This window comes from Aulonocara stuartgranti (assembly GCF_965226115.1).
Source record: "Aulonocara stuartgranti genome assembly, chromosome: 7".
NCBI classification, from domain to species: Eukaryota; Metazoa; Chordata; class Actinopteri; order Cichliformes; family Cichlidae; genus Aulonocara; species Aulonocara stuartgranti.
This window is the reverse complement of record NC_138945.1, coordinates 34,723,628-34,735,168: the sequence shown is the minus strand read 5'-3', so window position 1 is coordinate 34,735,168 and position 11,541 is coordinate 34,723,628. Positions and strand designations below refer to the sequence as shown.

General features: G+C 40.4%; 1 protein-coding gene across 5 annotated transcripts in view; it reads left to right on the top strand.

Annotated features, from left to right (window-relative positions):
- Positions 1-7,454: 7,454 nt before the first annotated feature.
- Positions 7,455-11,541, top strand: part of cacna1bb (calcium channel, voltage-dependent, N type, alpha 1B subunit, b) — a 221,529-nt gene continuing 217,442 nt past the window's right edge. For all 5 annotated transcript variants that reach the window (XM_082541616.1, XM_082541615.1, XM_082541614.1 and 2 more), the window contains exons 1-2: positions 7,455-8,440; positions 10,493-10,598. In XM_082541616.1, the coding sequence (XP_082397742.1) occupies positions 8,163-8,440; positions 10,493-10,598 (384 nt within the window). In that variant the 5' untranslated portion in view covers positions 7,455-8,162. The remainder of the gene's footprint in view (positions 8,441-10,492; positions 10,599-11,541) is intronic.

The window sequence follows — 11,541 nt, the reverse complement described above, 5'->3', positions numbered from 1 at the left end:
GCTTCCTCGTAGCTTTTACTTTGTCAACCATGAACACATTACTTAAAGAGGTGAAGCCTGCAGGCACTTTGACCCAGCACAAACTGAGTAGCAGCCCAGGTTTGACAGATGGGCTTAAATATTCAGCACCTGAGAGGCTGACGCTTCATACGCAGCCTCCTTTTAATGAGTTGAGATTTTTAAACTTGTTTGTGCCATGAGTTCATTTCTGTAGCGGTTTAGACTGTAAGTACCTAAATCAACTTCTTCTAACAGAGAGCTCTTGCTTTTTGATACAAGGAACAAAATGTTCTGGGCTTTCTGGCCAATCAAGTCTACAAAAGTCATGTAGTTAAACATTATTCAGTGCTCGTGTCTCATGTTTCAGTTCAAATGACCAATGTGTGACCCTTTGTTCACTTCATCTTTGTCGGTATAGCTCTGGGGGGGAGAATCAGCTATAAAAATTGGTGTGCAAAGCTTCATGTGTGATGCCAAAATATACAACCTAATAGACTAAACTAGGCACGATAAAATAGGATCTTCTCTGGGTTTTGTTGGGGCGGTGGGGGGTTGTATATTGTGCGGTTAATGGGAGTTTCTTACATTCATCGAATATTCATCATATTACAGATGAGACAACTAATCCACACATACACATGGGAATCTCCTGTTTACCACATCCCAAGGGGGCTCTACTAGCCATGCTGTCTTGTTGTTTATCCCCAGTCCTGACCCTACTGTCTGAATGTTGGAGCAAAAATCGAGACTCAAATTTGTTTCCAATTTCCAAACAGTGGCACCCAGTTTGGTGGTCTGTTGCTCTTCTGCATACCTAGGTTGTAATTGTTTGTTTGGTTTGTTTCTTCCTATCAGCTTGAAACATCGTGGTCATCCTCTGAACTGCTGCTTATTGGATTTATTTTATTTATTTTTTTCCCTGGCCTTTCTCTGTAAACCCTAAAAATTGTTGTCGGGGGAATATCGCAGCAGATCAGCAGCTTCAGAGATACTGACAAAACCAACAACCATGTCACATTCAAAGTCACCTTTCTTCTACATTCTGATTCTCAGTTTAAACTTCACCAGGCCTTCGTGACCATATCTACATGCATGTCACGCCCATTGGATTGCTGCCATGTTGCAAAGCAGCTTGCAGTGTACATGCAACTGAAACAGTTTAAATAATATTTGTGAAAGGGAGTGAGCAGACCCATCAGTTTCACACCTTTTTCTTAAATTCGGTTATAAATGAAACGAGCGTGGAAGAATACACTCAAACTGTAGCTTTAATAGATTTGTCTTTTGTAAGTAAATCTGCTTAAATGGATAAATGGTCCTCTTTTCAGCTAACAGTGGTTAGTATTTGTAAATAATTCAAAAGTTCATTTTTAGTAGCCTAAATCAACACTATATATCCTTGACTATTTTAATTTAGATCCAGTAGGGGAAACCAAATCATCCCCTTGTTGTATTGCTCTTACACTGGAACGTTAAACTTTATCCTGCACAGTAAAGCTGTCAGATAAATGTAAAACAGAAAAGTAAAGGCTGAAATGCTGTCACTCAAGCAGCTAAGCTGTAAGACCCCCAGTGGACCAAGATTGAAAAATGTCCCCATAGGACCAGCAGGGAGCCCCCCCCCCCAAAAAAAAAGCAAAAACAACACAGGAAGCGAGTGACTGTGCATCTGGAGGCCTTGTAGGTCTCATAAACTGGCTGATGATTGCTCCCTTCCTGATTACCAGGGTGGACAGCGAAAACTGAGTCGATAATTGAATCAGAGAAATTTCTCCCCGAGCATCGCAGATGGCTTATCTGATAAGGAGGTTTTTAGCTTGGCAGGGCAGGAAGCAGCCTTTCCGCATTCCAAGGTGGCAGAAAGTTTTCTTTTGGTCTTTGGTGCCCCTTCACATGGTGCCATACAGGGCAGCCTCCTGTCAGCAGACCTGCATGAACTGGTGTTGCTTTACCGAGCAGCGATGAAGAAAGCCGTTCCTCACTACTCCAGATGGGCAGAAAGACGATCCACCGTGGTTTATGGTAAGTAAAACTCTGGATTGCTCACATTCGATGTATTTGTTTGTTTGCCTTCCATATATTTCTTTGCTTTATAACGGCAGTAAATGGTGCGTAAAGGCCTCTAGATTAACTCGAGTGTCAGTAGCTCCTGTTTAAAGTCTCAGAAATGACAAGAAGATTAACAAATTAACTTTAGTTTATTGTAATTGCATGAATACTATGCATTTAAAAATTATTTATATAGAAGATTGTGTTCAGGTCTGAGATGTGTAGTCATTTCGCTGTTCAAAAGCATGTTATGATGCTGTGTCTCGGCCTTAAAGGACCTTTAATTTAACAGCTCTCTGGAAGTTCTTGGGAATCTTTGCTGTAAAATTGGCTGAGATTATCTTGGGAGATTATGGAAAGTTTGACAAACTTAGTCTACTTTTGTATACAGAGATTAAGATGTCAGATTTTACAGATTTAAACTTGAGCTTGAAGAATTTGAAACAGCACAAAAAAAAAGTTATTTTCTTATCATTAAAAAAGGCTCGAGTAGGTGTTACTGAGCCAGGATGCTCAAACAGCTTCAGCTGCTACATAAATCTCATCATTACACATGTAAAGTTAGCATGTTAAATGTTAAAGTTCAGTGAGCTGCTGTCAAGCACGGTGGAGGATTGGTGATGATCTAAGGCTTGGTGTGCAGTCACAGAAGCTGGGCACCTTTCAGAACTGAAACAAAGTTGTAAAGAAGAAAAAACGGTGCGTAATATTAACATATACACATTTGGTGATATAAATGTGACAGCCCATGACACATACAGCCTCGAAAATTTGCAGTGTGTATAATATATTTATAGTGTTTTCAACTTTTTTTTCTTTGATTGTTTAAAACAAGCATTTAATGGCATTTTATTGTATTATGATCATTAAACCAGTTGAATGAACATAACCCTTTAAAGCCGAGTGAATCTTTTTGTGAGTTCTATTAAACTTCTACATAATCAGTGTGCATTTTTTTCCACCCAAAAGCTAAAATAAAACTGCACGATATATTTTGAAGAAATAAATTGAAAAAATGCCTGTATATATTCCTGTATAATGTATATATTTCTTTACAATCTGAGGGATCTTAATGGCAGCCAATATAGTGAGTCTTAAGCTTTAGAATATTAAACTTATAAACTCATCAGAAATAATAAATATCATCCTGTTTACTTGTTTCATGCTCCAGCGGTTCGCTCAGCCACGTTCGGCTCCTGGAGGATGCTCACGATGGGGGCGGAGTACTTAGACACCTGGGCTCGGTCACCTGACAGGAGAGAATGTCCTGAGAAGCTGGTCAGAGAGGAGGAGGAGGAGGAGGAGGAGCCGGGGCCATCAGATACTGGAGAGCAGGGGGAGTCCTCATGGATATCCGCTGACAAGGACCCAGAACAGAAGTACGAGACTGTTCTGCACCTGGACGGGATGAGCAGACGAGAAATGGGAGATGGTGTCCGGGAGGCCATAAAGAACCATGACAACCTGAAGAGCACCTCCACTAATCAGAGGTGAGACAGTTTGGGTGTGGCTGGTTGGAAATCATACTGTTGGTAGACTAATTCTGTCACCAAATCCTGTGCTCTGGATATTTTCCATTTTTTTAAAATTTTTATTTTAACAGCTTTTCCAGCACACAACTGCACAGACATCTGCTGACTCAATGTTCTAACTACAGCACAAGTGTCTGTAACTCTTATTGCAGTAAATCAGCTAAACCACCAGATGTCTCCTCAGTCATATCTAATGAGTTTGCATCCATGATCAGCATTTCACAGCAACTACTTTAACATGAACCGAATACTTTAGATACAAAAAAGGTAAGAAAAGTCTGAAGTTTTATGACTAATGGTGAAATGTTGTCTCATGTTCATGAATAAATGGCACCATGCAGTTTAGCTTTAAAATGAAGTGTACTCAGGCTGAAAAGGCAACACCTTCCTTTATAAAATCTGTTGCAATACAGTGGCAAAGGTTAAATTTATGAAATAAGATAAGTTTATTTGTGAAATTCCTGTGTTACAGAAGCTAAAACATTAAATGTAGTCTATAAAACCTTAAATAATGTATAAAGGTAAAAAAAAAAGAAATAAAGAAATTACATAACTAAACAAATACTTAGATGAAGCAAAGGTAATACTAACATTAGAGCTCATTTACATAATGAAGAAAAACAAGAAAAAGATGCCCAGTAAGAAAATGGAAATCATGAAATCCATTAAAAATTCTATTTAAAGCGTTATATAATACAAGAAACTTGCTTAACAAAGCGTAATATGTATATAAAAAATTAAATAAAGCAACATGAAAATGAATATAAAATGACACACTAAACAAATATGAGATGACATTAAAGTCATACCAGAGTGTAAAGTGAGCAGGTCATGTAGATTTTGTTTGTTTGGCTAATGTGAATTATGTGGACACATGTTTTGTGTTCCAGTGTCGACGTAATTTTGGTTTACACCCACTTTTTACGTTATTAGCACGTCTAATCAGCCAATCATGTGGCAGCAGCTCAAGAAGACTTCCTGAAGTTGAAACTGAAATATCAGAATGGGCAATAAAGGGGATTTCAGTGACTGTGAGCGTGATATGGTTGTTGGACTGAGTGTTTTAGAACCTGCTGATCTGATCTGCTGGGATTTTGCCGCACAACCATAGGGTTTACAGAGAATGGTCTAAAAAAAGAGAAAATTTCCAGTGAGCGACAGTCCTCTGGGTTAAAATACAGAACTGCTACGTAGATGTCAGAGGAGAATGATCACACTGCTCCGAGAAGGTGGAAATGCTACAACCAATGTTTGCAGAAGAGCGTCTCCGAATGCATAACATGTGAAACCCTGCAGCAGATAGACTAAAGAAGCAGAAAACCAGACCCGGTGCACTCCTGGCAGCTAAGAAGTGGAAACTAAAACCACATGGGCTCACCGTGATTGGATGGCAGAAGACCAACTGAACATAGCTTAAACACCACATGCTACCTGAAGGACAAACACAAAGAAACCTATAGAGAAACAAGCAGTTAACAGTCATCTGTTTGCTTTAAAAAGACACCAGTACAACAATTCTTCTATGAATATTAATAGGAGGTGACTCACATGAAGCTGAAGTAATGACATGCAGTAAAACAGGAAACTGGATTCAGACTACTTCAATATTCAGACTCATTAATACTGTCGTAGAAAATGATGAATGAAAGAAAACATACTTACAGATCTAAGTGGCAAAGCAGATTCAGTTTCCAAATCTAATTTGAAAAGCATAACCATCGTCTCCGGTAAGTGGCACACATAAAACGGCAATTAATGTTCATCTCTGCAGACTCCTGCCTGATTTATAGCGGTCTGAATCAAGGTAGCAACCACTTCCTATAACAACTAACTACCAGCAGCTCATTAAAATGATCACGCATGCAGAAAACAAAACGAAACAATACAAAACAATGGTGGAAGCATGAACATCTATAAAGCTCATCACATATGCAAGCCCAGCTAGAAGAATAGGAAACGTTACCATGTGAAAAGCAAAAAGAGAGAGTGAGGAGACAACATCACGCGTGTGTCTGTGAGGATGTTTATACTTTAGTTGTGGCTCTTTGCTGTAGTGGTTAACACATCTGCCATGCATGTGAAATATCCCCATGCTCAGCTCTGGCAGGACACACCCAGCTTCAAAGGCGCATGAGCTAGCGTCTCGGTCCTAGCCCCGGAAAAATGGGAAAGCTGCATCAGGAAGGGGATCAAATCTGGCAACCCCCTAAAAATAATAAAGCACTTTAAAGCTTGTAGTTAAGTTTTAACTGACATCCAATGCCCCCACATTCTGTACACACATGCTGTGTGTAAATAATAAAGAAACAAAAGTCTGAGCATGCGGTCAGGTTGAAAAAAGGCCCATCAAACATTTATGTAACTTAATGAAAGACGTTTGAGAGCGCATACCTCTGCCAAGGCCAGTGATTTATCTTGCAAGTGAATTAAAAACTCCTGAATGGAAACTCAGATCTGTATCCAACAGGCACATCCACAAAAACCTAAGCACCACATAGCTGAAGCACAGTTACTATGCTCCACCAATCTCTGAACTTAAACATTAACAGTCCTGTGAGTCTCTCTGCTCCATCTTAAAAGGTACTTTTTGTAATTACCCACTCTGCGGAATTTAATTCAAACCTTCAACAGCAGGGGGCAGCACTTTACCAGTTTGTATGTTGAGATTTTTTCACTTTCCGTTCTTTTAACTTTATATATTTCTTTTTGGCCCTATCCCCGTTTTCTTAGGGGACTTCAAATTTTTAAATAAGAATGTTTTTACGGACTTATGTGGTTAAATAGAGTCACATATTGCTGTATAAAGGGGTCTTGCATAAAAGTCCAGTCTTAGTTTAATTTTAGTCGATACCTCTCCTGCTGGGGTCACCCGAGGGAAAACGGTCGCTGGAGATGGGGACCAGGTGTACGATCACTCACAGTTAGTTGCTGTCTTCAAAACAAATGTTAAAAATCTGAGAGTGATTGCAATTGTTTGGAGACAGGTTTCCTCCCGTCAGGCGACACGTGCAATCAAAATAATCTGATTAATTAATAATCTGATAGGCAACTACAGATTTTTAAAAATCTATTTATTTATTTTTACTGCTGTCGAATGACCGAGCCATTCGACAGCAGTACATTGATGTTATGGATTCAAAGCTATTCTTTTGGTAGCTAAACAAATTTACAGTAAGTACCTTTGAAAATCAAATATAAGTCATAGTAATAAATAAAGAAATAATTCAATATAAGCAAATAAGATGAAAGTACTTTAGATCAGGTTTAATGTGCTAGTTTAATTAATTTAGTTCATCAAGTGCAGACAGAAAAGGTTTCATAAAAATTGGATTTACAGATTTTACACAACGTTGCTGACAGACAAACAGGAACAAAAGCATAAAGAAAACAATTAAAAAAAACCCAACAAACAGGAAACTATCATATGCACAAATACACACTGTGTGGGGTAAAAATGTGCTTAAAAATAAAAGATGTCAGTTAGGTACAATAATGTTGCAAAGTTTCTGAAACGTTGAGTCTCCTGTGTTTCTGCAATAAATAAATAACTGATGGATTGAATGAATGAAAGAATGAACAAACTGTTTTTTTGGTCTTTTGTTTAACTGGATTATCTTTGTCTTCTTTTAGGAGATCTGATGTTGTTTTTGGATCTGAACTTCTAAAGTGTTCACATCATTTTCAGCACCTCTGTAGATTCCGTTCATCTTAATTTAACATATATTCATCTTCTAGTGAATTCCTTTTTATTTATTTTTTGTTAGCTCTAACATGGTTACTCTAACCACGGTCTGAATGTGGATACTTGCGCAACCTGTTTTGCAGTGTGAGATGTTAAAGGTGGATCTTAGCCTCGTCTTTCATAAGCATTAATCTTCTCTCATTGGTGCCAAAAGGGAAATGTTCGAGCCTCAGGGCTTTTCTGAACTTCATTATAACCTGCCAGCAGACGGTGAGCGCGTCTGTGCGCTCCAGTCACTGATAGGCTCGTTCTGGTCACGTGCGCTCTTCCTTATTCCACCGAGGACTTGGTATAAAACCTACAGCCCCTCATGCAGGGAGCGACCAAACAGAAATCAGAGGACTAATACTCCTGCTGGATTTGCTTGTTTTATTATTGCTGTCGGCTGGGGGGAAAAGCCGCAAAAAAGGATTTTCTTTTTCCTCATGGTATTTTTTTTTTTTTTTGAGCGCCTGACATTTCAACTGGTGTTTGGAGACGATGCTGACAGGATTTGGGACTGAGGCAGGATGTTCTCATCTTATTTCAGCCTGATTTTTCTCCACTTTGAGCTGTAATGGATGCAACAGCCTCAACTGAGTGATTTACATCGGAAGTGCTTTGCGGCTCAAAAACTTTAACGTTTTAAATTTCGCCGAAGATGAATGAATGGAAAGGATCAAGAGAGCGTGGTTTTCAGTGAGGCCACCTTTTATCTGTTATTTCCCAAACGCGGCGCTTTCTCCTCACACTAACGCTGAGCAGTGGTTTGTATGAAGCGTGTTTGTTGTGATGCTTCTCCCCTCCATTTCCACTGACACCACTTTGGATTTCCCCTTTTGGATCTGTGCGTTTCCAGAATGGCTCGCTTCGCAGAAGATCTACCCACCCGCTATGGAGGAAGCGCAGGCGGCGGAGGGAGAGGTGGACCGGGCGCTGGGAGAGGAGGCGCCCGGGGTGGTGGCGCTCCGGGTGGGCAGAGGATGTACAAGCAGTCGATGGCCCAGAGAGCCCGGACGATGGCCATCTACAACCCGAACCCTGTCAAACAAAACTGCTTCACCGTCAACCGCTCCCTCTTCATCTTCCGCGAGGACAACCTCATCAGGAAGTATGCAAAGCGAATAACAGAGTGGCCATATCCTTCCTGACGCACAGAGCAGGTGCATCTGTAGCCTAGAGGCACAGTGGTTGAAAAGCAGAGCCACACAACCGCCTGCAGGCCTGTTTGCCAAGCTATTAAGTTTAGATGTGGATTATCTTCTCTAGTGTTGAATGTGCAGCTATTTACGCCCGTGGAGTAGCCGCTAACACACTGTCCCCTCTTTATCCCCCTCCGCGCAACGCTGGCTACACCTGTCGCCCCGCTTCTTATCTCCCTTCAACATGACACAAAGCTGTTCTCTGAACAGCAGCGGGCTGTGAAAAGACTTCACATCCGCCTATTGTGCTGCCTCTTTTATTACCCCCACCTTCCCGGCGCCCACATATATACCGAGAAGTTCTTTTATCAGTATGTCAGCTGTAAACTGCTCGCTGGGCACTGACAGCAGTGGTTAATCACGATCAAACATCGCTATTGATCCGCACAGCTACGAGTCAATGAAGAGATGCGTGCGTAAAAGGGGCGATGTGGCTTGCGCTTAACCGCCCTATCCCCGTGCTCTCCTACACTGTGTTGTGTTGGGGGGGGCAGTTTACTTTAAGTAGAAAAACAGAGAGCGCTCGTCCAGGATAGCAGCACGCCTCGTTGTCTTAGTCGGGAGCCCTCTCCGTGGTGCTGAACTCGCCCACGCTCCCCGCTCCACGCCGTTTATTCCACACTGCAAAATAAAGAAAGAAAGGGAAAAAAAAGAAAAGGAAAAAAGTCCTCTTCGAGGAGTCGTGGTCACTTTTATAATCGCAGTTTGCTCTCTTAAAATTAGCGAAAGACTTGATCATCAGCAGCGTGTTTCTCAGTCTTTCATTCATTTATAAAAAAAAAAAAATCAATAAAAAAAAATCTCAGGAAATAATCTCATCTCCCCCGATTTTAAGACTCAGTTTCACTCCCCTCCTAAAGTAGGTTTGTAGCTGTGTTTTAATGATGTTAAACGTTAAAAACGTTTTAGAGAGTTACAGATGTAATAATAATAATAATAATGATAATCTCATTTTCACATTTTTTCATATATATAATGCAACATTAACTTTTAAAATGTAAAAAAAAAAGCTAAACTGATATCTGCATGTAAACAACAGGCACGACTTTTGCTGCTGAGGGTTTAAATTCTATTTTCTGATCACATTCAGGCTTTATTTGTGTGAAGGGGGGAAAAAGTACACCTGGGGAACAAAAAAAAATCAGCCATCATCTGACAAAGATTCAGGTTTTAACTTGGTGTCTTGTTACTCCTGCTTGTCCCAGAAACAGCCAAAAAAATTTTTTTTATATTTTAATGTCTCTTAAAGACTCCACTGTAGGTTATAAGCTCAGAGAGAGGTTATATATTTCTGTGTTGAAATTGTTTAGACTGGGAAGCCACAGGGCTTGTGTGATGAACATGACCAGACAGCTGGATCTGCTCTGTGGGCGACAATGAGGACAACATTAGCTCTAATCAAATAACAGCATTTATCAGTTTGTCCGTGCCCTCTATGGGCTGATATGAACCGGAACCTCTGATATTCCATATGGACAAGATAATAAAATAATCACCGCGTTCACTCTCATTCCTGAAATTTTCAGGATATGTAAAGCAGCTCAGTATTTTTATCCATATCTTTGCTGTTACGATTATCAGCTTCCAATTCCCTTGTGATTCATGGACCCTCAATAGGCACTGACCCTCAGGGCAGTGACAGAGTGAAAATGAATGACAGAATGAAGTGGTCAACCATCTGGAAGGATCATGAGCACATGTATAGGATGCTTTCTTTCCACAAAAGGCCTTCAACCAGAGCTTGATGGAAAATTTATGCTTAGTTGGACAGAATGCATCTAAATTCAAGTTTAGCACAGGGGCATGCAGGATTATTCCTGTGCAACCGCCATGAATCTGCTTCCTTATTCCATTAGAATAGATGAGTTACAAAAATGTGATGTTTATTCATCAGTATAAAGTAGTTTATCAGTGCTAAGAAGGTTTGCAGACATACTGAAATGAAATACATGTGACATCATTTATAACTACTCCTTAACTCTGCACACTCCATTTGAGTACATGATCCTGGCCACAATTATCGCCAACTGCATCGTCTTGGCCCTGGAGCAGCATCTACCTGCCGGTGACAAGACGCCCATGTCAGAGCGCCTGGTAAGTCCATCTCTTTAAGGTCGCATCCCTCACACGTTGATTTTCTGTCCCTTCCCCGGAGGTGCCAGATTTACAAAAATATTGGGCAACACTTTATTTTAAGTGCACACATTTACTAATTGCTAATTATTCGACACTTATTAATCTCCAGTTTACTGCTTATTGGTTTTACGTATTTATGCATGCTCAGTATTGGCCTTTCGTGGCACTACTACAATCCTTATTAACAAATATAAGTCCATTCTTGTGGTAAACATCAAAAGTGATTCCTTCACTTGTATTTGACACTTTAATAACCTCCTTCACACTTTCGAAATTCACCATGGCACACTACTACTGCAGTTAGCAGCTCCTCTTCTTATTGAGAGGCACAGTTTCCAGTCAGATTCAGTGAAAGAACAAATTCACTAAAAGTGGCAATATGTTAAATTGAGGAAAGTAACACCCACAGTGAGATAGTTCTGCAATCATGTGGAAAAAAAGAGAAATTAAATCACGAGTGAGAAACTCAGCAGTTCCCTGTAGCCTTAGGAGGAGCAGTGCAGGTTTGTGGAAACTGAGCTGTATCAGAAAACAGCGATAACCAATGTTTTCAAAATGCACCAGTTAGTCCTTGTTGAAAGACAGAGCAAGAGGGATTGGATTAGAAACAAATACATCAGGGGGACAGCTCGGGCTGAGCAGTTTGGAGAAGGAAGAGGGGCAAGGCTAAGATGGTTTGGATGTGCAGATGAGGGAGAGTGGAAATCAGAGGGTGTTGAAGATGGAGCTGCCAGGCAAGAGGAAAAGAAAAAGACCACAGACGAGGGTCACATATGTAGTGAAGGAGGACAGAGGAGGCAAATGGCCTGCTGTGATGAACCCTAAAGTGAGCATCCCAGAAGGAAAGGCAGAAAAATGCTGAAATAATATATCCTACTGAACATCATAAATGGTTATCAGG